Below are 25,124 nucleotides of genomic sequence, written 5' to 3' on the forward strand. Positions count from 1 at the left end.
TGGGGACAGGGCTGTTTGCCAGGAGCTGCCCAGCCCTGCAGGGCAGCCTCCACATAGGCCTGCCAGGGGTGGGTTGGGCACTCTCTGAGGTGTTTTTCTATGCTGAGGTTTCACTGAGTCCATGACATCTGTCCTGTTACAACTTGTGCTGTAATCAGTGGTGTTGTCCTGGGATCATGAGGGCAAAGGGGGAGTTTAACACAATGTTGTTTTATGTTCACAGACAAATGTAAGCTGATACTCTTTTCCCCATCCCCACACTCCATCTCTTTTCAGGATTTTTGGTTGAAGTTAACAATCATCATGTCTGACCCAGTAGTTCTGCGTAGCATCAAGAGAGTGGGAGAGGATAATCATGCTTTTGACTCAGATGGCAAATGTAAGAAGTTTATTCTTCAGTCGCCTCCTTATGTTATAAAGCATGTAAAATATGTGGTGGGTGGCCTAAGCAAAGGAAGTAGTCTACAGAATACAAGCAAATAGTCTGTGGAATAAATACAGTTATATAAATAGGGTTATATGGTACCTGCCGTCATAAGTATGCTGCCCCCAAAACTTTTCTGTAAATATATAATAATCCCTACTTATGGACAATCTTTATGGGTAAACAAACAAGTTCAAGGTATCTGCATAGGTTTTTACACTCAGTACTTGGTTGTACAAGTAAAAGGGTTCCATTGAAGAAAAAAAAGTAAAAAATGCTGTCTTACACAGTTTCTTCCAAACAAACAAACACTCATATTTGTAGTCATATATGTATTCAGCAGAATACTTATGAGCTAATTCTATGAGCTTAGCTAATGCTAAAATCTGCATTCCCTCTTCTTATCAGAGCTTGTCTTTTTTCCATTTTTCCTTTGCAATATGCAAATGATCAGGTCCCATGGACTTCTAGAGTTTATGTTTCACATGTCTATAGAAGGTTATTTACTTTAGCAATAATCATTAACTAGATTGTGCATTTATTTTCCTTCACAGGTAACAGCTTCAAGAAATCAGGGTAAGTCATGTACATGATTGGAGCAATCAATATTTCTAGGAATATTCAAAGAAGTTAATGTTATTGGATCAAATTGATGGAATATTTATTTTTTTTAAAAAAGCTGTTCTCTAATGTTGAACCTCCTTATTTGAGACAACTGAAACAGGTAGACCAAAGCAGTCCTAGAAACTTTTAAAAACATAAATGCCAGCAATATGATCTTCCTTCTGAAAATGTTTTTGATATTCAAATTTATCTTTCTTCTGTGTTTTTAGTTTGAGGAATCACTTTTTCAGGAATTTTAACCAGACTTGATAATTTCTCTTAAAACTTAACTGTGAGATTTTAAAACAAAAGGTCTTAGATACTAAGATTTAAGTGTAGAATTCTGGATAGTTAAAATTTGGGATGATTTAGTGAATTTGACCTTCAGCTATTATTAGAGGTCTGATTGGAATTAAGAGCCTCCTCCTTTCTAGACCTTTGAATAACTCTGTAGCAGGCTGGACAGTAACAATACTATCATTTGGGCCAACTCTTTCTGACACTGTGTACCCAGTCTGGGAGCTGCCTCTAGAACAGGAAAACCAGAGTATCTCTTAATTTTTCCTGTTGTCAGGTTGCCCAGCTAAGAAAGCACCAGCCCAGTATTAGAAGTCTACCACGTCTTTCTACTGTGAAACCCAAGTTCTGTTGGACTTTCACATGTAATACACATGTGATCCATACATACCTGAAGGAAAGCTTCCTTTAGGCTTTCTAGGATCTGGTTTCTGAAAACAGTTTATGACAAATACAGCTTGAATAGTTTGCTTCATTAAAAACCAAACCAAAACAAAACAACCCACCACAAACAGAATATCCCTATCATTCATCACTGAATGTACACAGCTGCTGATGATCCCTTGCTGTAGGAACAGGAACTTTGTCTTAAAGGAAGGATTAACCAACGATTTGGGTGGTAGGTTTTTCTTAGCTGATCTCAAAGAACCCACAATCTACATTATAGGAACAGTGTGTTGAGGAGCTGCTTATGGAACACAGTATAAACTTAAGAGAATTTTAACCTAACCTCCATTCTAGTCTCTGTCTAAAATTTCAAAGAACTATCAAATCACTGATTCCAAAGAAATCCGAAAGAAACAGCTTGTATGTTAAAATTCTGGGCAAAATGTCTCAAGTAAAATGTAATTTTAGAGAAGCAACCAAGAGAGTAAAAGTAATAATATAAAATGTTATCCTTTTTGCCAGAAATTTCTACGCATATGAAGAACCTTTTATAGAGAAGAAAAGTGAAAAGTGAGTTAAGTTCAATTCTTTATACTTGGCATATGAAACAAAATAAGTACTAAAATACAAGTTCATAATTTTATGTTTTCTGTTGTTGAAGGTCATCAAAGAAGAAAGAAAACAGTGTTCGTGTTGGCTTCTTTCAGCTGGTAATGAAAGCAATGTCTATAAATATTTGACATGTATTGTGTTGCAGAATAAGTGACAATAACCAATAAGGTTGTTTTGGGGTATAGCTGTGACTAAGCTGAACTTTTAAGGATTAAATCTTTTGGCCTGAAATCCTACCAATAAAATTCAGTGGGAATTCACTAGAATCCCTTGTTGTCTTGTCAGTTTGGTGTCAAAAATGTCTATTAAACACATTATATTTAAGCTACAGGTACTTATATGGAAATGAGGTAAGTTGCACAGCAGGGATTTAGGTGACCTTGGTTCATTCTTATTTCTGCCAAAAATCTTCTGTGTGATATTTGGCAGATAATTTAGCTCCCTTATAATTGTTCCATGGGTTTTAGAAGATTTGGTTGCAATGGAAACTTGTGGATGCACAATACCATATGGTATGAGTTACATCCAGCCTTTGATGTAATTCCAATCTAAATTTTAAAATAAATGTAGTGAAGAGCATGCAGCTAAGAGATCTTACTACTCCTGGTTTGCACACAGCCCAGTCAGTTAGTCTGTAATGTGTCCAAACAAGTATGGCCCTGACTGTAGCAGCAGGCTGGTGCAGTAACATCCCTTGCAATGTACCTGGCTGAGTATCTCAGCTCCTGGTTGGGTGGAGACAACAGTCTGTCCCCACAGAGGGCAAGCAGAGAAGTTTGCACAGATATTTAACTCCTGAAGTGCAGTTGGTAAATAGAGTCTGTTTGCTTCAGATGTGCTGAGAGATCAGATATCACATATCTGTGCATTTTCTGTGTGCTTTTTAAAAAATCAAGTGAATTCCTAGGCTTCTTATGAGCAAGGTTTGTAAAACAGTGGTAGAGGTATAGTTTTCTTCTGACCTTGTCTTCTTCTTTTTTTGTAGAAGGACGTTTTATTTATTTATCTTTTGTGTTAACTGGTTTTCCCTTTATATTGGCTTTGCCCTAATGTCCCTTTCCATTGATGCTGTAAATTCCCACCCTTTCTTCTCTGGGCACATTATAGCATCTACAGAACCTGGACAGGTTCTTCAGCAGGCTATGACTCCTCTTGACACTCCTATTTTTAAAGGTATAGCATTTGATGCTGGTAGTCTATATGGACAGTTTAATCTACGTATTTGCAGCTGACTTCACCCTGAGAATCAGATTTCATGCAATCATGACAAAGGCAACTTAAACCACTGTATCTTTGCCGAGCTACCTGTGTGAAAACACTTTTCTACACATTTCTCTCAGATTAAGAGCCTGGCTCAGCCAAAGCATTTTAGAATGAATTTTAGCTATGAAAACTTGCTCTGAGATGTTTAGTTGGTTTCCTACCACAGCACCACAGACTTCTGAGAAATTGGCTGACTCTATTCAGAGTCTCTACATAATGCCCTAAGGCTTTTTCCTCCCCTCCTACTCTCTCCACTGGAAGGCTGCAAAGCAGACTATATATATGAATTATAAGTTACTATTTTTAACCTCTTACCTAGTTTCTGGAATGATGATCATGCAGAATGATATTGAGATATTAATGTTATCTGATAATACATTCATTCACATGTTAAAAGGAAGCTTGTAATAATTTATGAGGCTGTAATCACAGATGTAATTAGAATAGATTGGACAGAGAGATTTTTCTTCTTTCTATATTGAAGATACTTCTGAAATTTAAAGAGAATGTTTTTTTTATCTGATCCACCTAATTTATGATTTATCATTACACAACCAGTATGCCTTGCAACAGAGATCATAATTTTTTCTTCCCTCTTTAGTTTCGATTTTCATCATCTATGGAGATTTTAATGATGGTTGCTGGCAGTTTGTGTGCTATTGTTCACGGAGTGGCCCAACCAGCTGTGCTGCTTGTGTTTGGTGCAATGGCAGACACATTTATCGAATATGACATTGAAATGCAAGAGCTTAAAGACCCAAACAAGACATGTGTAAATAACACCATAGTGTGGATTAATGGTACTATTCATCACAATGAAAAGAACGCCACAATAAGATGTGGGTAAGTATGGATGTTATCATTGTTATCATATCCCATTGTTATCATAGCTTGTCAGAGAATGCATTGCTATTGAAGGTTCTGTTCAGCCTCTAAATCTTATATTTTTTGTTCATAAGATGGTTCTGGTTACATAGTCCTGTTTCTGAGCTGGTGATATTATCTGGAGGGACAGAAGGTCAGCTTGGATCTTGGTCTTTCAGTTATAGTTGTCAGCAAGAATACTCTTCGATTATGATTGTTTGGATAACAAATATATATGTTACATATCTGAGTACATTAATCTATTTTCTCTGATTATACTATAGGTAGAAATGACTTCTGGTCATCCTGGTCAGAACTTAGTTACCTGTAGGTGCCTGCTGACTTCTGAGCAAGTTACCTAAACTTTTGTCCCAGAGAGAAATGAGCATTTCTAGAATGCAATTCATCTTAGCTTATGGGGGATGTCTGAGGCAGATCAAAAGAACTGCCCCATGAGACTTGCTGTTTCTTTCCATTAAATATAATAAATGGAGTCCAGATAATTCATTCAGATACAGATTTCTGTAAAGGCCAAATTTGAACCTGTAACCTTTCCTAAGAATCATTTCTTGCTGCACCATTATAAATTAATTCCTTTGCACCGACTGGTCCATCCGCCATGTCTCTCCAGTTTAGAGCCAAGGATGTCATGCAGGATAGTATCAAATGCTTTGCACAAATCCAGTTAGTAGATGATGTCAGTCACTCTTGTCTCATCCATCAATGCTGTACCTCTGTCATAGAAGGCCACCAAATTTTTCCAGCATGAGTTGCCCTTAGTGAAGTCACACTGGCTGTCACCAGTCACCTCCTTATTTATCATATGCCTTGGCACAGTTACTAGGAGGATCTGCTCCACTATCCTAATTGTCATGTAAAATTGTTCTGGATATCTGTGTCAGATCACTTAGGTTAACAACCTAAGTTGTTTCCATGACTGTTTTTTGTCAGAGATCAAGTCAGGCGCAGAATGGTCCCTTGTGGCTTAAAATTTCAGGGTACAAAATTTTGGGTAAGTTAAATAAAATTTGCTGTTCTGCAGGATGTTTTTGAAAAAGTTTTCTAAATGCATAACCTATAACAACCTATTTCAAAGTAGATTAAATGCAAAAGCAGCAATTCAGTGTCCTTCACTGATATTAGGAGTAATTATCACTACTACTTGTGTAACAAAACAAATGATCATTTTAGATTAGTAAGTTTATGGTACAAAGTAATATTTTATTTGACTTTAGCAGCCCTCACTTCTCCCCATAAAATGCAGTTGAAATCTGAATATTATTAGTTTCTTGGCACAAAGCGAGAACATTCACCAACTAATGAAGACTTGTTGGGCAGCTCTTGTCTGAAACACCCTCTCACCTGTGCTGCTTTGCAGCAGGCAGTCTGGGGGCATTTCCTGGGGACTACAGGGGTGCTGCAGCATGGTGGAGCTTTTTTTGGTAGCTGCCAGCTCCCAACCCCTGTGCAACAGCCAGAACAAGGAAACCAGCCACTTGCAATAACTTTGGTATTGGGAAACAATGCCTCTGTTAGCAAAACAAACTGATTTCCACCTGGTCTGAATCTTACTTGAGGATCAGATTAGAAACCTGTGAGAAACTTTAAAAAGTATTACTCACTTCTTTTTCCCTTTTTTTTCCTTTTCCTTTTTTCAGGCTGCTGGACATAGAACAGGAAATGACCAAGTTTGCAGGATACTATGCAGGAATTGGTTGTGCCATACTTGTGTTAGGATATCTCCAAGTCAGTATTTTGTTTTCCATTTTGAGTTCGAAGTTTAAATCACGAAATAGTTAAATTTATAATTATTATGTTGGTTTTAACTGCTTAGGTACTTATTTGAGCAGAACAGATGCTTTCAGTTCTCATTCCATCACTGAAATATGTTAGCTCTGGCAATCTGAGAACTCCTAGGATTTGGGGATGCATACCTTTGTGAAAGGATGCATTTTACCCACGCCACAAGCAATACTTGATCAAGTGTAGCCACTATGGAATCCGCATGCCCTCCAAAAATAACAGCTGAAGGGCATGCAGATTCCCAGTAGGCATCTCAGCTGTGTTGAGCCCTGTTTCTGTTACAGAGATATTACAGAGCAATACTAGTGTAAAAAACTAATGTTGAACAAGAATTATACCCTACATATTCTGTAGTAATTGTTTGGTCCTTATGACTGAAGTGAGTCAAAAGCTTGGATGATTCCTGCAAAGGCTGCTGAATGGCCCATGGCTTTTGAAGCTTTTTTATAATCGCAAACATCACTTGTCAATCTTCTTCCTGAAAACTACCCAAGAATTTTGCAGAGGTAGGATGGCTGCCATCTCTGTATTACTTCTATTTGTAGATGGAAAAAATGTTGTCCATATGGCAGTCATGTAACAGCATAAATAATTTAACTTGCCTCTCTTCCCATTTGTCTCAGCTCTGAGCTCTTGTCTCAGAGCTGAGACAAATGCCTGATCCAGAGGCTATGTAAAATTGTTGGACTATTTAAAGACCAAAACAGCTATCATGTCTATATAGCCAGAATGTATTTTACCTGAATAGTAATTTTATCAACAGCCTTTCCCATTCTAGTCAAATTGCTTTTTCTGATTTGTTGGGAGTAGAAAGACTTTTTACTGTAATTATCAGCTATTTTGTGCTTTTCCCAGATCTGCTTTTGGGTTATGTCTGCAGCTCGTCAGATACAGAAAATCAGGAAAGCTTATTTCAGGAAAATAATGCGAATGGATATAGGCTGGTTTGACTGTACATCTGTAGGAGAACTGAACACCCGAATTTCTGAGTAAGTAATCTAAGAAACTCAAATGCTACAGAAAATATTTTGTAATTCCTTCCAAACACTGCAGAATGCAAATAACCAGGCATGTGACAAACACCTTTTGGTAGAAATACAGCTATGTTCATGGGAGCAGCTACCAGACTGATTAGCTCTCCCATCTTTGAACTAAGTACCGTAACTGTTGAACCTCAATTATTTCCCTTTCATGACTTGTCTGACAGCAAATGCATGGGTGGGTGGGTGGTGGGTTAGATGGGTTTTGGGGTGGGGTTTTTTTTCCAGTTTGTCCTCTCCTTTCTTCTCCTTTTGTGCCCAGTCATTTCAGAGTGATCTGTAATTTGGCTGCCAGTGCACACTTCCTGAATCAGCTGGGGCACAGTAGGAAGAGACAGTGAATCAGTCTGCTGCCAGAACATTTCCTGGGAAAGGACAGTATATCCTCTCCAATATTCATGCCCAAAATTCTCCATTGCAAAGGCATCAGCTTTTCTTCTTGTACTCCAGGGTTTTTATATAGGGTAATGGTGAAAGAATAGGGATGAGGATGGGCCCTCTCCTGTGAAAAGCAACTAACCCAAATGTGGCCAAGACCTGCAACACAAACTGAAGTTATGCTCACCACTCTTCTGTTGATTTTTGTTGCTGTTATTGTTTTCCAGTGATGTTAACAAAATTAATGAGGCTATTGCTGATCAAGTAGCAATCTTCATCCAGCGCATAACCACCTTTGTAGGTGGATTCCTCCTGGGCTTTGTCAGTGGCTGGAAATTGACCTTGGTTATCATTGCAGTCAGCCCTCTGCTTGGGGTTGGAGCAGCTCTCTATGGCTTGGTAAGTGAATTGTGAAAGGTTCCCATTGAGCAATAATGAACAGGAAAGATCTGGCCAGAAAGCTGTGAGGATTGGTGAAGTTGATCACACCCCTTTAAAGTCAGGAGAGACAGATTATGGTCCTATGGTCCCAGTAGCACTGAGGGAGAGGGAAGGATGGAGGGAGAGGTGGGGTAGAGGGGAGGTGGGCTTTGCTCTCACTTTGTTTTTTCTGATTCCCAGAGTAGAAAATCCTGCTTCTAAGAGGGGAGTGTAAGCTTACCTTCTTGGGGGTCCTCTGGATAGGTATTAATGCTGAGATCAGAAGTTGGTCTTTACCTTTCTCAATTACTACACACATGCTTTAGATGGCTACAAGATACAGGACTTGATTTCTCTATGTAAATGAGTGACTTTTATGGGTGCTAAGTTTCAGAGACATAAAATGGTTAAAAACAACTACTCAAACTTACCTCAAACTGTCCCTGCTCCCAGAAGCTGCTGCACCTTCTCCAGTTGTTCCTGTTCTACTTCTCCATCCACTTCCTACAAACTTCCTGTCACTGTACAAAGGACAGTGAAAAGGGAAACTGCAGGATGTTCTTCCCTTTCATCTCCTCTCCCACAGTCAGCAGGGCTGGGTAATTCCTGCTCATCTTCTTTATTCTTGTTGAGTTCAGTCCTCTGGCAATCTCATTTCTTTTCCATCAGGAACAGCTTGCTATAATTTTGCTATCAAACATCTAATGTAACTGTGACTAATTTCTTGTCCTCCAGCTCTCTTTTAGTACCTTGTGCTGGCTGCAAGTAGCTGATATGAATAATGACTCATGTGAAGTGGGAGAGCAGAAACTTGGCAGGGAATGAAATAAAACCTAAAATGTTTTTTCTTCATTTGTTCCACCTTATTCCCCTTTATCTTTGTAATTTTCTCCCTTTCCATTCTTACTTTACCCATCTCTTTCCAGACACATACCTACTTTTAAGGTTTTCCTCATTATGAGCCTTTCCAGCCCAAGTCTTTGTTTTATACCATGAAGAAAATAGACACAAAGTCAATCTGGCCTGGTTTCCTGTCTTCAAAAAGGATGCAAGGGATAGGGTATTTGGAAAGAGAAGGAAAAGGCTGACACATTACACTTTCTAATGATATCTCATTCCCAAGTCAGTGTGGTATCTCTGTGTAGAATTGTCAATTACTACATTTTCATCCATTAATTTGAGCAGTTTTTTGAGTCTAAGTAAGTTTTTGGCATCCAGTGAGCTCTTGGTTGCTGTGTTTGCTATCAGCCCATGAAACAAAGCACAGTGGTGGCAACATCTGTTTTTATCCTCCCCCACCACAACAGTTACCATAAAGTTGGGATCTGCCACGGTGGTTAAAGGGCTGCTCCTGGCACTTAAACTCCCCCTTCCTCCCACTGTGCACAAACCCTCAGTGCGCAATCTGCTTCGGCCTAGTTACAGCAGAGAGGGGGAGGGAGGGAGGCAGGGCAAGCAGGAGTTGTCAGCTGCTCTTTCTAGCTACTTGGAGCAGAGCTGTTGCAAAACATATGCTACAAAGGTGTATGCCCTGGCACTAGAAGAGCTAAGTCTTAGAATGTGCAACATGCCTAATAAAAGCTTGCTTGGAGTGCAGGAGGTGACCCAGTGCAGAGCAGCCAGCACAGGGTGATAGCCAGCATTGCTCATCCCTGTCCTTTTCTGTACCTGAAATTCAGGTGTAACCAGCACTGCTTATGTTTTTCTAGGCTGTGGCAAAACTAACAGGCCGAGAATTAAAGGCTTATGCAAAAGCTGGAGCTGTGGCTGACGAGGTGCTCTCATCCATCAGAACAGTGGCTGCTTTTGGTGGGGAGAAGAAAGAAGTTGAAAGGTTTGTTTGAACAAACTCTAAGGTCTCTGATTTCTTTTTCCTGAAGCAATGTAATGCTGTAATGCACATCAGATGCATAACAATTAATTGCTATATTCTACAACTATGACTATCTAGTAGCTTTGAAACTTATATGCATGTATGTTTCAGAAATTTAGGTTTCAAGTAATGTATGCAGAATTAGTTTTATAATTCAGTCTATCAGTGAAATAAAACATCAGCAATATTATCTTTAATCATGCTTACTTGTAGGAACATTCTGTCAAATTTTTCCCTAAATGCTGTCTGATGTATCACTTCTGCAGCATACATGAAAACTTTGAGTAGTTTCAAGCTAAGTAGGAGAATTAGTTTCATCAGGACATCCTCATGATGACATTCAATCATGACATCATTTTTCATCAGAAAAACATCAGGTTTTTCTTCTGCAAATTTCTCTTAAATTCTATGAAAACATAATATGGCTGTAGGATGTGTGCTGGAGTGTTGGCCAGATTCTCAAATCCTGTTTTAATCTGCTAAAACTCCAAAACCCATGAGGTATCTGCAATGAGTGTGGCTTTTCTTGTGCTTGTTACACTAGAACATACAAGGATTTAATGATCTGGGAGCATTGCTGGTTTCAGCGGTGATCTCTCACTTCAGAGTGATTCTGTTTCGACCTTATGTGTGGACATTCTGCTGAGTCATCAAAGTTGCCTCATATGATCTTTGCTCATTTGGAAACTTCTGTCAAATTTATTTAATTCCCCCTTAATTTTCTCTCTTTCTACAGATATGATAAGAACTTGGTGTTTGCTCAGCACTGGGGAATTCGAAAAGGAATGATAATGGGATTATTCAGTGGTTACATGTGGTGTATAATTTTTCTAAGTTATGCATTAGCCTTTTGGTATGGCTCTAAACTTGTCCTTGAGGAAGAAGAATATTCACCTGGCACTCTTCTGCAGGTACTCATTTTAGCTTGATGCAACTTTTCTGGACTGTTCTTAATAATTCTGGAACACACATCTGTTCTGGTATCTGGTGGCTCCATGGTAACAAACATTATTTATGTCTTTTAAAGATCATTACTCACTATGACACAAGTGGATAAGATTTAAAAAAAAATCTATGTTTATTTTAAATATTTTGAATATTACCTATGGTTATCAGAATAATGCCCACATATGACAGCCCACAAAACTATCAGAGGCCTGAAACTAGCTTTTCCATTTTGTGGGTCAGCATGGGGCTTCTGGGATGTTGGCTTTTCTGAAGAATTTTATGATGAAAAATGTTGTGGTAAAGAGACACCTAACCAAAGAAAGCCTTGTCACATCTAATTTCTCATGAACACTTTGTGTTCCTTTGAGAAACCATTTCCTGTTGTTTTGTTTTTACAAAGGCCATGTAAACATGTATGCAGATAAAAACACACCTGGCTATGGCTCCTGCAGCATGTACAAAAACTGTGTAACCTGCTTGGCACTCGTACTTTCACTTCTGCTCAGTAGGTGCTTCAGACACTTCTGGCCTCAATGCAACAAAGCCAACATCTACAGGTATTTTGATTGCTTGCTTAAGCCAGCACTGCCCAAACGGCAGACTCCAGTCCAAACTCAGAACAACTTTTCCCGAGCCTTAGTAGGTTCTGGGTATTCTGATGAGACATCTGCTTTTGCTCCTTCTCTGTCTGTTGCATACCATCAGAGTTCCCAACCACCTGCTGCATATAGTGCAAAGTTTCCTACTAAATGGAACTTGGCAAATTACCCTGAGAACATTGTAAACCTGAGTCATTCTGTTCAAGGAGGAAATAATTTGCACCTGCTTTCAATACCCATAGTTGATATGAGGCAGTGCTGTGAAAAAACAAAATCAGCAATTTCTTTGCCTTGCTACAGTCCAGTGTTTCCAAATGACAAATGGCAAACAGTGGGGAGCTACCCTGTAGCTGAAAAACTGTAGCTGCCCATGGAGAGAGAGTCCCTTATGCCCTTCCTCACAGCTTCCAGTCATTTTCTTCTACTTCATATTTTCTACCACACACTCCTAGTTTGGCAGGGGGCAGTAGGGGGAATTTCTAGATACAAAACATTGAAATATGCTTTTCCTGCTCTCTCAAAAAGTCATACAGCCACCATACTGCATTGAGATGTACTAAGTATTGCCTTCCCTTCTTCTGCCAGGTGTACAGAATATGCTCCTTCATGTCCATGACAGACTCTGACAGGCTTAGAACCCCCTTGCTTTAAGACTCATTCCTGCAAGAAAATCAGTTGGTAGTAAAGCTGAGTGTAAATGTATGGCATGATCTCTACATCCCAGCAAAGACATGTGCAGTGCACAGTGTGCATTCAGGAGATTCCTCCACTTTAGCTACAGGGATATTCCCAGTAAACATCATTATACTGCAAAGGAGAACTGAGTCCCATGTACTGTTATTTCTTTCTCAACTGTAGTGTTTCCTTACACACTTAGCCCCATTGATCCTGAGTTCTGTTTGTGTTATATCCAAAAGTGTAGCTGGGTCCTTGATTGCTTCTTAGCAGAATTTGCAGGCCAAGCTAGAGCAAATGGTTACATACCAGACACAACATTCCATGTCCTTATGTGCAGGGTGAATGTTCAAACTGGCACCCACAATAAAGCAACAAAATGGACCAAAAGCCTACACCAAAGGCATTGTCCAACCCTTATAACCTGTTCTGCCAAAACACCTCTGTAATTGAAAAACAAGGAGAATTAAACAGCAAATTCTAGGAAAAAAACCTGTGAAAAAGTGTTCAAAAGCACACCCCATATGGTAGCACTGAGAAGAGTAAGCTATGCTTACAATACAGTGCAGACACAGACAATGAAACGATTTGCATCTATGTGGTACACAAGTGCTAAATAAGCCTCTACCTTCCCTATGTTCACCACCTTGCAGTGTCCTGTTCTGTGAAGCCCCTGCCAGCATTTGCAGTCTTAGTTCCTGTCTATATTTAAGAACCTTCATAAAAGCCTTTCATAGAAATGAAGTGTTGGCAGCTCTTAGGAAATCTCTAACAAACACTTTCCTGTTTTAGTTGATATGCTACAGCTTCACTTGCTTCTGATCACAAGGCCACACACCAGAGCTGAATTCTTGGACTCAAGGGTCCTCTGATATTCAATATTCTGTCCAGCTGCCTTTATTGCCTGTCAGTCTTCCCAGAAAGAGCAGATGCTGTTGCTCATTTTCTCTCATGTTGTCCTAGGCTTCAGCAAAAAGAGAATCCTTGGGCTTTCAGAAGGGGATCATTAGTGAGTAACTCTTCATTTTGGTTCTTGAAAAAGAACTTAAAACCGTGAGCCCATTGGGTATGTCTTAGCTGTAGAAACTCTTCACCCAAAATGACAGAATATTTTCACATTAAAAAGTGGCTTATCCAGTGTTTGTAGCAACTCTTACAGTTCATTTCTCTGCGAGACAAAGAAAAAATATTCTCTATAGCTGGTACTTCCTTCAAAAGTAAGCTTTGTGAGTGTTGGATCACACAGGAGCTGCAATGTACAAAGACTGTAATACAGTGGTTTAAGCTTCTTTCTATTTTTGCTTACTGGTGAAAGGCATCCCTGAAATAATCTAATTCCCACCAATGTCCTGTTCTAGATCTTGTTTCAAGGAAAAGGCACCCAGTCAAACTGAGATGGCTTAAAAATACATCAGTGGCATCTCAGCAAATACCTAGATGCAAACTTTTTTAGGCAAAGACAAATATGAGATGATTTCCTTCAGCCTCAAGCAGATCTGTAAAAGACAGCAAAAATGCCTTCTGAAATGCATTTATTTGCTTTCTTATTGGCTAATAATGCTCATATAGTGGATCACTTCAGTTCAGCAGGTGCACGAGAAGTTATAAAGCTACTGTAGTTGGGTTTGCCTGTCAAAGCTGTAAGCTATAGTAAAAATGTGATGTCATATTTTGTTAACTTCTTTTTCCACTTCTTCAGGTTTTCTTTGGTGTTTTAATAGGAGCATTAAATCTTGGCCAGGCATCTCCCTGTCTGGAAGCCTTTGCCACTGGTCGTGGGGCTGCAACAAACATTTTTGAGACAATAGATAAAGTAAGTAATGCATTTCTAAGCTGTGTTACTTTGTAATGCAAAAATAATTAAATATGCCTGAAGTGGTACTAGTTTTATCTGCAGTGTAAATGAGGAAAAATGAGTCTGATTAAGGAAAAACTGACTGTGCAACAGAAAAGTCTAGTGGGATGCACATGGACTCAAAGAACGCATTGAACAGATTTCTCAAGTGGCCTGGTTGTGAGTTCTGAAGCTTTACCTTGGCTGCTGCTGTTCCTTGTTCCCATTTCTCCTTACAGGCAATTACTTACCAGTGCTGGCCCATGGAAGGTGTACTGGCAGGCAGTAATAGCCACTCTGCAACCACACTTGCAGCAGCCATCCCATAGCTCCCAGACTCCAGATGGCATCAAAAGCTGTGGCTCTGTTGGCATTAGTGGTGAAGGTGGCCTCTGTCCCAGAGCTACCCTGAGCAAAAATGGGACCACATGAGCACAGGCATTGCTCATGCAGCTGTCATAAATGTTAATCACAATATTATCTAAACAGATACTTGAAACAATTGTATGAGAGACCCTGAGATGCCACTGAAATTTATTGATTCCTTTCTATAGCTTTATAAATTTAGTGGTTGGAAATGTACTGTTGATTTCTTAAAGTATGTATTATATCTCTGTTCACTGACAAGCTTTATTGTGCTGAAAGCTGTATAAACACATTAAAATGCTGCTTGTCTTCTACAGAAAACATAAGGCTATGGTAATGCTAACAGTTTTTAGTAACCCTTCAAACTTCTGTAATAATGATAAAACATATATACTTCATAAGCTAAAGCTCTAAAATGAACTGAAAATAGAGGTGGATTATGGATTTTTTTCTGAGAAAAAAATTAAAATCATAAAGAGTTGCAACAGTAAGGATTAATCACAATATTCAGGATAAGGCTGAGTCACAAAACCTTAGGGTAAAAAAAGCAAACCAACGTCACATTTCATCTATCTAGAGAAAGAGTGACAAAATTAGATCCATCTGTTTGCCGTATTTGTAGATTTATGATTAGACAGTACAAGCACAGCTCTGCCCTGGCAATAAAACTAGTCATGTTGAGGTTCCCATTTGCAGGATCAGTGAAACTTTGTCACAGATTAGCATCAGATTTTAAGTAAATTATATTCCCAAAGTGAAACCAATCTTGTAGCTGTTCTTAACATCTTAGAACATAGACATTTCTCATTTTAACTTTCCTTTCAATCTATTAGGCTATATTAAAAGGCATGCACATTTCAGTTATCAAATATTCATTGCTATATTTTAATTTACTGCTTGTATTCCATGCTTCAGAAATCTATCCTTAGAAAATTTTATTTCTTTGTGGTACCTCAAATTTCTTAGTTCTCTGCTCATGTGTAGAAATCCACAATACCCAACACCTGGCCAAAAGTATGTGAGACATGAAGCACTTGTTAGGAAAACTACAGTATTTCAGCTCTTAGGACTGGGTGCACAAGGATGGATGTTTTAATTGCCAAGTGGCAAGACCTGAAGATTTTCAGCAATAAATTGGTTGTTCAGTGCTGTGAGAGGATGTTTTTGAGTGACGTAGTAGCATTTTATCCCTGACGAGCTGGCTAAATTAGCTTAGTCAAAATATCTCTGTCAGTCAGCTACTCAGTTCCAGCCAAAACTGCCTGAGTGCTTGGCTGTGGTATTTGCAGTAAGCCTGCAATGAGAAGAGGGTGCATCCTTCTTGTCTGTGCTACTCACCAGTGCCAACTCCCCCAATACTCTGGCCCTCAATTCCATGTCCCTTGCCTGCTATCCCTGGGGCAGAGCTTGCAGCTGGCTCCATGCAGCCAAGTGCTGCTCAATCAGAAGTGCCATGGCTTTGTATGGGATTCTATTTATCTACTGCAGCACTGTTGACTGTTTAACAGCAAATAAATAACCCAATCAATTTCATCCTAGAAACCCACCATTGACTGCATGTCAGAAGATGGCTACAAGCTGGATAAAGTACGAGGGGAAATTGAATTTCATAATGTAACATTCAATTATCCATCCAGACCAGACATAAAGGTAATTATTCATCACTCATGCTGTGAACACAATTATTGTAAACAAGAAAAATATCCTGGTTGTGCCAGCAATTTCTAGATTTTCCATAGATTGTTTACCCTGGGGATGCACCATGTGACCCATTAAAAGGCTAGGAAAGGGACAGGAGGGTAGGCTGTATATCCCACTCTTTCTCTACTCCTGTGTTTGAATTGGCAAATTCTCCTTGGAAAAGCATGTTTTTGGACAAGCATATTAGTGCTATTACTTCTAAGGATGGAAGCACATGTTGTATCAGATTTTTCTACAAAATATCATGGTTATACTCTTAGTATTTATGCTGTAACATACATTCACAATACACACAGAGTGTTCTTTAAAGAGAATATAATTAATTAACTTCTCTAGTGTATTAACTTGACTAGTTCTTAATGATAAACAACAGGAACAATGAAAGGTCAAAATCTGCCTGCCTGTTGTAGAAATGTGTACTCTGCATCTACAAAGTCTTCAAATGGAGTAAATGTGGCTTGCTTTGTCCTTTTTCTTCATAATACTTTTCTGAATTTTATAAAATTGCTTTGAATCTTTACTTTAAGATACAAAATATACTCACTTGGTTGTATGACCGTGGAGAAATAAAATAGATAGATTCTGTTTCTTTTTTTTTTTTTCCTATCCAGACTTTGGATAACCTTAATATGGTGATTAAAGCAGGAGAGACAACAGCTTTTGTTGGATCTAGTGGAGCTGGGAAAAGTACAACAATACAGCTCATCCAGCGTTTCTATGACCCCACTGATGGGATGGTGAGTGTCCCAGACTACAATGTGTTTCTCTGGCCCCAGAAACTGAAAGAATAGCTGGTTTCTTCTCCAAGGTGGGAAGCAATACTACTAACTTCCTTTTCATTTATTTCTTCTTCTTTTTTTTTTCCCAATTATTTTTTAAATGAGGGAAATATCTTCCTACACATTTCTTTTATAAAACTGTGCTTAGTAGTCTTATAAAAACAATTATGTAGAAAAGCCAGTTGTTTAGGAGAAAATAGAAATTCAGTGCTAAATCTGTGTAAAAACTATACCTATAGAAATGATAATTCAGGAGTGACAAATGTTTCCTGGAAAACACAGTATTGAACATTTAAACATTAACCCATAATATCACTTAGGTATATGCAATTACCACTTAGTAATGGCTTGGCTAAGAATATGAATTATAGCTATTCAAAATCTCATTCCATTTATGAGTTCCTATATCAGATAGGAACAGATAAGCACGTACATGTTGACCTGTATTTGAACATATAAAAAACAAAGAATCAAATTACTGTAAATAACATGATCATCACTTTATGATTACTTTTCACCTGGTTTTATTTCTGGTGCCAAGCAGAAATGGGAAATGAAATCAAAGAACACAACTCTGAGAGCCAATACTCCTACTACCACTATACCACCTTCTTTATCTGATATTTATGCTGATCATGGAAACACAGCATCACAGGCCCTTCACTTCTACTGTGTCTTTGTCTCTGAAGTGGAGGGCATAACGTCCCTGATTTTTTCCCTGATTTTGTGTCCATGTTGTAACTGTAGATTACGCTGGATGGCCACGACATCCGTTCCCTGAATATCCAGTGGCTGCGCTCACAGATCGGCGTGGTTGAGCAGGAGCCAGTGCTCTTTGCCACCACCATTGCAGAGAACATTCGCTACGGCCGGGACGAAGCTACCATGGAGGACATCATCCAAGCAGCCAAGCAGGCCAATGCTTACAACTTCATCATGGACTTACCACAGGTATGCTCTGCCTAGGAAAGTGTTTGGCAGAATTTGGTAAGAAAAAAGAATCTCTTTGTCCTTTTGTCCCTCCTAGTCTGTGCTCAAGTGGAAGGACATAAGATTAATTCAGATAGGAGGCAACCGCCTTTCCTTTGATCACAGTCATTTACGTCTTATGCCATGTATGCCATGAAATTATGAAAGCAAACAACCCCCCCCAGCCCCTCACCCCAAACTACAACCCCGAAAAGAATTAATTCCTCAGGAATCATCTACACAACATTCAATATTATGGGAATAATTATAGCATGGTTTAAAAATTTGTATTTTTCATGTTTTGGAGATCTGTTTCTGTTCAGGCCAAAAGCAATGTAGAGCTCAGCCTCTCACTAGCCAGCATTTGTTACTTCACCTGTCTGTACTGATGCTCACAACCTCACCTCCTTATACGAGCTCTGTAAACCAGCTGGAGGTTCCTTCTTCTCCAGTTTCTTCCCTAATGACGACAGGGCTTCAGTCATTCCTCCTTACAAAGCCCAAATTGGGTAGTATTGAGCTCTCTACTTTTCTAGAATGTTATTTGGCCAAGTAGCTTCTGAAATGACATGTTACAACAGTGAATGTTTGACATGATTCAAGTACCCTTAACTAATATTAGTACATTGTCTTTATCCTCCATCTATGCATTTCGAGGCTTCCAGGAAAGATTTACTGAAAGGCTGTTCAAAGGCCCCTACTTATTTCATGGAAATGGAGGAATAAAAAAGCTTTATCTCTAAGTGAATATAATGATCCTGTCTCTCAATATGCCAGACTCTGTGTGTTTATTTAATTCTCTACCTGAACCCAATGCTGTCAGAGTATGGTATCCATGAATCACAGTGTTCATGAGTCACAGGTCATCAGCAGACAAGGCCAGGAAAAGTTTGCTTGTCTGTCATCTGATGGAGAGTGGGTGGGTGATTCCTCTCCATTTCAGCTTCTGCTGATATAGCTGTTTCAAGCTGAACCAGAACATCTCACCTTTTTAACTGCATACTTTTGGTATGGGGTTGAAAACCTGATTCAGGCAAAATGATCTTGTACATTATGAAGAAAGCTATTTCACCTGTTGCTCTTTGAATCTGCTGCACTAACAATGTTTTTGTTTCAAGTCTACTCCAAGGACAATTCTGAGACATTTTACCACCACCTTCACCAGGATCTTAACAGGCTTTTTTCTTGTCTCTTTAATTTTAACTTTTTTTCTTCACACAGAAATTTGACACTCATGTTGGAGAGGGTGGAAGCCAGATGAGTGGAGGTCAAAAACAGAGGATAGCTATTGCTCGAGCTTTGGTGCGAAACCCCAAAATCCTGCTCCTGGATATGGCTACATCAGCACTGGATAATGAAAGTGAAGCAATTGTCCAAGAAGCACTTCATAAGGTTTGCTATAGTATAGCAAAAAATCAGACTCGAAAGGGCAGAAATTATTTATAATACACTCTGCAGAGGGTGCTCCTGAATTGTAACAATTCAGTCAGAAGCATTTCTTAATAACTCTTTTATAAAGTACAAGTAGAACCTTAGTATTATGGACTGAGAATAATTTTTACTTACATTGGGACATCAACAGAAGCCTATAGCTCCCTTTGCCCAGAAACAGATGCTCCTCTGCAGGCTGTGGATGGAGCTAAAGTGGGCTGAACCCACTAGAAGGACGCCAGTTAGTTAGACTCGCCTTTAGGCGCAGAGCTCATTGGCAGCATTTCGGGCTGCTGTGCTGCGAGTGGCGCTGTTGCTGTCTCCCCCAGGCTCGCCTCGGCCGCACGGCGATCTCCATCGCTCACCGCCTGTCAGCCATCAAAGCCGCCGATGTCATCATCGGCTTTGAGCACGGCAGGGCTGTAGAGAGAGGAACTCACGAGGAACTCCTGCAGAGGAAAGGGGTTTATTTCATGTTGGTGACCTTACAAAGCAAAGGAGACACAGCACCTAACAGAGAAGAAACACAAAGTAAGCATAACGTTTTCTTTTATAAAATCCCACAGAATGCAGATTTTCTTTTTTTTCCTTTTTTTTTTTTCTTTTTTTTTTTACCTTTTGTGAGGGCTAGTAGCTGCTTTTTTTTTCTTCTGCTTTTATGGCTGATTTTTATAATTCATAAAATTGATACACTGATAGCCCTGGCCAAAGTGGTTTTGCTGCATATGCACTGAAAGACCTTCCTAATATAAGTCTGCCCTGAAACATTAGTTCTGACCTGAAATATCCATTATTTTATAATTTCACTGAGTGCCAAAAGTCCTGTTCTGCTGCATTTGGGATTCAGGCACATTACAGACTATGCTGAAATCATCCTATTTGTTTTGCTAGAGGCAGATTTGAATTAAAGCTTCTGGAAATTAAGGTTCAATAGAATGATCCATTGTATTTTTGTGAAGCATGCATTGGATATTATTATGTTGAAATAAGAGAGCAATTGCAGACTTAAAATAGGTAAAAATGTTTAGCAGTCACATCTGAAGTGAGATGGTCCTTGGGCTAATATTCAGTTAACTTCATTATGTCAAATACAAATATAAAACTTGTGAAACATGTAGGTTGAGTAGCAAGGTTATATTACTCCCCTTTCCTTATACAAAGTATTCCATTTATGACTTGGAGGCTATGCACTTTTTTGCAGAACCACAGTGTATTCAGGCTGTATTCAATTTTGGCACTAATTTCAGAGCTCTCTATACTGTATTTTGCAGCAGCAGAGAATAATGTGGTTGAGCCAAATCTTGAGAATGTTCAGTCATTCAGCAGGGGAAGCTATCAGGCCAGTTTGCGGTGAGTCTTAAAAACGGTTGTAAATCTCAATATTTCCAGACTACTCTGAATGTTTCTACTTCATCCCACTATTCCAAAATCCTAATAAATAACTTTTCTATGTGCTGTGTAAAAGAGGGTTGAAGAGTGCGAGCATTTTACTGAGATAGAGTTCTCTTGCAAAGAGATAGCTTGAGTGATAATGTTACTGATTGAAATCCATGGATAAATAGCAGGGGTCTTCATTTTGGTCCTTTCTGTCCATAGTACCTTGTCTCCAATTTTGATCTACTCTGTTAATGTTCTGGGTTTGATATTACTAACATACAGCCTTAGTTGTAATATCTAATGCACTTTCTGTCCAGTCATTTGAAAAATTACTTGCTGTGCAATTACTTGAGAAATCAATGCAATCCATAAGCACATTTTTATTATGGCTTCTACTTGATGAAAGGTAAAGCATTTTACAGCCAGACTTTCTTGTAGCTAGACACTTACTATTTCTTCCAGGCAATCCTATGGCAGGCATGTGCAAATGAATACATCTCCTACATTGCAGAGTTATGTTTGGTCAGAGAGAGAGGTGCTTTGTTTCAGCTTTCTGTTTTGCTGGGCTGAATTACTGGTAGTGGTGATTTGACTTGGTGTCTTAATAACTTGTGCAAATGTACTAGGACACACCCCAGTTTTACTTGACAATGTACACAGTACATGGTCCATCTAAGACAATGTCTGAGTGGTGTGAGTGGAATATGATTTTGAAAAGTATTTGTCCCAGCTGGTGAGATATTTTCTTCCCGAGAAGCTGAGAGAACATATTCAAGAAAGAAAAAGTCTGTGGGATTCCTATGAACTGTTTCAGTGCATTCTGATTTAATGGACATGAAAACTGCACCTGCTTTGCAAGCAATTATTGGTTTTACTCAGCTATAAAGAGCAGGCCATTTCTGTTCTCTTTGCAGAGCTTCACTCCGGCAGCGCTCAAGATCCCAGCTCTCTAACGTGGTCCCTGACCCTCCACTGTCTATTGGAGGAGACCATGCAGAGTCCAACTATCTTGCCCCTTCTTATGGAGAAGATGATGGAAAAGCAAAAAAGGTCAGGTCCAATAGTTTGTTATGAAATTTTCAACTGAATAGGTTATATTACTCATTAATGTACCTGTACCTATGTGATTGTACATTAAGAGTTCTTAGCAGGTACATCTTGGCTTGATCCTTTTCTCACATTAAACAAAACCACAGCTTCAATTCTTATCTCTGTGTAAACCCTAGGCTACACTTTGATGGCTGTTTTGATTATTGGTTGATATAAAATTTCTAGCAGAGACATTTTGCTATTTGCTCTCTACCTGTTGGTAAATAGGGTGTAGATTTAGTTGAAAAATATACATTCCTAAAAATTGAATTAAAGGACAAAAAGCAAAATGCTCAGTGGGTGAAATGTAATTAATGGGCCCTCAGTGATACAAATGGCACTGCTTCTTGTTCAGTAAAGAATAAATTCACTTTCATCTAAAAAGCATCTGGAGACTTGAGCAGAGAGACATCCTCACTGAAACCTAACCCAAAATCCTTTCACTTCAGTATCCTCATGCAATCTACTGGTGTAGAAAATAAAGGCCAGCATGCCTTAAAATGACACAGAATATGTAGGAATTTGCACAGTGGGTTTCCAAAGTGCCTCTCCCTGCATCAATCTGCATGGCCGCAGTTGTTCAGTACAGAGAGCAGCAGATAGAAGTTACCCTTCTTGCTATTGCCAAGCCTATTCTGTGGATAAATAGAGGGCTTGAGTGCTATCACTCTGACACCAGCTCAGAAAAAAGAGAAAATACAAGATGTTTCCACCCACTCCTACCTGAATATTTCCAGAAGATAGGTCTTCACAGTGTCTTTTTTTCTGGCTGTTTCTAGTCATATGAATTGAGGGAGATGAGTAGGGCTGAGCACACAAAGTGTTACAAAAATTCTGTACAAATCAAACTGAAGGATAAGTTACAATTTGATGATGAATATTCTGCCCTTTCTGGGCATAATTGTGGGAATTCAGCATATAGTCTGAGGATGTTTCACAGAAGGGAGGCATAATTACCATGTAAAAAGCCTGAATCCAGCTATCACTCTGACATCTCTCTTGTTTTAATGATATCACATACCTGTTAATTTGATGCAGTCTGATCAGTGTGGTCACTCACAATACTTTAAATAGTATTTAAGAGCTTGAATGAGTGACAGACAAAGCTGCTTGTGAGGAAGGAATTTAAGTTTCGGCACTGGGTATTTCATCACACCTTGTCTAGAGACAGCTGAAAGGGAATGGCGTGAGTTTCAGTGGCAGAAAATCTCAAACTGGTTGTAAGTAACCTCTGCAGCTGGAACAATTAGAGCTGAAAAAGATCTGAATCTCTCTCTTTCCCCCCAGGCATGATAAAGTTTGTTGTTTATTTAAGTGTTTTTTAAACTTGACTTATTAGGCCCACAAAAGAGGTCCAGACAGCAGCTGCCCCTGCTGTCCAAAGCTAGAGCAGCTGTTTGGTCCACTAGTTTAACAAACTAGGCTCACTATTTTATCTCATTGTCAAAGGGAGAGCATCACTGATGGACTGTATTCATTTCAGAAATCCAACCTGTTTTTTTTAGGAATCTGTTGTGGAGGAAGATGCCAAGCCTGTACCATTTACAAGAATTTTGAAATACAATGCCTCTGAATGGCCATACCTGGTGCTTGGATCTCTGGCAGCAGCTGTGAATGGAGCCGTCAATCCACTCTATGCTTTGTTATTCAGTCAGATCCTTGGGGTATGTTATGGGAACATTTTAAAGTGTATTTTAGCTCTGAAACAGAGGAGGGTGAATATATGATGCACAACTTGACATGTTTTGGCAAATCTTTAGATCTCATAATGAAAATGGGATTAACCTTCTTGCCTGTAAACAATTCAGTAGATATTTATATCACTGTCATCAAACTATCATTAGAGCTCTTTGAAGGGGCAAGCTTATCAGCATTTGTCATGTGTCCTTCATTATCTCTTTTGTTCATTTTCCAGGAACTGCTGGGAATGGGTTTCTATACTTGCATACAGTTTATTTTAGATGAGATAAAAAATACCTCACATGCAGGTACAGTGGAGAGAGACACATGCAAAGGTCATTCTCTGTAGAATTTTATTATACAGCCTTTGAGAAAGCTTTGGATCAGATCTAAAAAATTCTTCACTTTTTTGTTGACATATTTCAGGCACCTTTTTGCTGCCTGCTCCCTGCAGAATGCCTAGGGAGAGGTGGGTAATTGTACCTGGGTGCACAGCCACCAGCAACAAGTAGGCCTGCATCAATAGGTTGGAAGCAGGAAGTTGGAATATGCTTTAAACTTTAACATTAACTAAAAGATACCACATTCTCAAAATCAGCTACCACCACCTCTCTTGAAACATGTCAAGTTCAATGAGTGTTTATTTCTTCAAAAACTTTTGGTGATAGACAAAAGGATGCATCCCCTTTTGTGTAAAAGCTTTCTGGGGAAATGCTTGCCAAGTTGGTGGGGCATTGGAGGCTGCCTGAAGATGTTTAGTGCTGCTCTGACTGGTACCTAGGAAAGTGTCCTGAATTTTCAAGAATTAGGCTAGAGAAATCCCATCTGTTCAAGCTGTATGTTATTAAGTAAACAACACATTCACTGGGATCAAAATGGGAATGCCACGGGTTTTTTGTGGTTTTGCCACCCATCTGATGTGCTTCTCACTCACTTGCATAGGTCATGGTAGGTACACGAGTGCAAAAACATATGCCCTAAAAGGCAGACAGATGTTGGAGGTCAAAAACCTTACAGAAAGGAAAAAGCAAATGAATGAATGAATGACCCAGCATTTGAGCTCCTGATAGAAAAGGATTCTAAGAGCAGTGCCAACAATCTATCAAAAAAAAAAAAAAAAAAAAAAAAAAGATTGACGTTTTGTTGTTTGGTTTTTTGGGAGTATTGTTTTGGCTTAGACATTTCTCACTGGGAAGTTGCTTAGAACTTCGAATCACATTTACTTGCAGTTTTGCATTTAAATAAGATCCCATGAGCAGGAGAAAAAAGGATGTTCCAGGCCCTGTTGATCCACTTAATATTTCTGCCCAAAATCCTTGTCCTGTAGACATAGGTGTGCCACCTCCAAACACTTTTTGAGTGTCCAGACCTCATGTCAAGGACTGTGGCTTTCACTAGACAGCAGGTGAGACACTGCTATATACATTCCACTGTGAATCTCACCTATGATTCCTTTGGAGAGGAGTCTTCTAGACCTTGGGATATCTGGGGCTAATGATGCTAAATACCTTCATGGGCAGGATGAATTCCTACTTTTGAAGGTCTCAGTCTATCAAAGGAGAGAGGCTGCAAGAAAAAGCAAGCCATAATGAACATGCGGGATAATATCTGTGATATCCAATATCTGTGTTTTATTATTCATAAATATAAAATATTTCTGCCTGGTGCCAAAGCAGTCAGGAAGATGGAATATATACATCTGCTTTCAGATC

At 39.1% G+C, this 25,124-nt stretch overlaps 1 protein-coding gene across 1 annotated transcript in view; it reads left to right on the forward strand.

The window, feature by feature from the left end:
* Nucleotides 1-279: 279 nt before the first annotated feature.
* ABCB11 (ATP binding cassette subfamily B member 11) overlaps nucleotides 280-25,124 on the forward strand; it is a 35,765-nt gene continuing 10,920 nt past the window's right edge. Inside the window, exons 1-19 of the mRNA XM_058809695.1 lie at nucleotides 280-379; nucleotides 979-1,000; nucleotides 2,234-2,281; nucleotides 2,373-2,421; nucleotides 4,188-4,429; nucleotides 6,109-6,196; nucleotides 7,109-7,242; nucleotides 7,899-8,070; nucleotides 9,801-9,925; nucleotides 10,701-10,875; nucleotides 13,886-13,999; nucleotides 15,926-16,036; nucleotides 16,699-16,824; nucleotides 17,614-17,817; nucleotides 19,057-19,227; nucleotides 19,596-19,797; nucleotides 20,538-20,616; nucleotides 21,558-21,693; nucleotides 23,238-23,396. Of these exons, the coding sequence (XP_058665678.1) occupies nucleotides 304-379; nucleotides 979-1,000; nucleotides 2,234-2,281; nucleotides 2,373-2,421; nucleotides 4,188-4,429; nucleotides 6,109-6,196; nucleotides 7,109-7,242; nucleotides 7,899-8,070; nucleotides 9,801-9,925; nucleotides 10,701-10,875; nucleotides 13,886-13,999; nucleotides 15,926-16,036; nucleotides 16,699-16,824; nucleotides 17,614-17,817; nucleotides 19,057-19,227; nucleotides 19,596-19,797; nucleotides 20,538-20,616; nucleotides 21,558-21,693; nucleotides 23,238-23,396 (2,433 nt within the window). The 5' untranslated portion in view covers nucleotides 280-303. The remainder of the gene's footprint in view (nucleotides 380-978; nucleotides 1,001-2,233; nucleotides 2,282-2,372; nucleotides 2,422-4,187; nucleotides 4,430-6,108; nucleotides 6,197-7,108; nucleotides 7,243-7,898; nucleotides 8,071-9,800; nucleotides 9,926-10,700; nucleotides 10,876-13,885; nucleotides 14,000-15,925; nucleotides 16,037-16,698; nucleotides 16,825-17,613; nucleotides 17,818-19,056; nucleotides 19,228-19,595; nucleotides 19,798-20,537; nucleotides 20,617-21,557; nucleotides 21,694-23,237; nucleotides 23,397-25,124) is intronic.

This window comes from Ammospiza caudacuta, chromosome 8, assembly GCF_027887145.1.
Source record: "Ammospiza caudacuta isolate bAmmCau1 chromosome 8, bAmmCau1.pri, whole genome shotgun sequence".
NCBI classification, from domain to species: Eukaryota; Metazoa; Chordata; class Aves; order Passeriformes; family Passerellidae; genus Ammospiza; species Ammospiza caudacuta.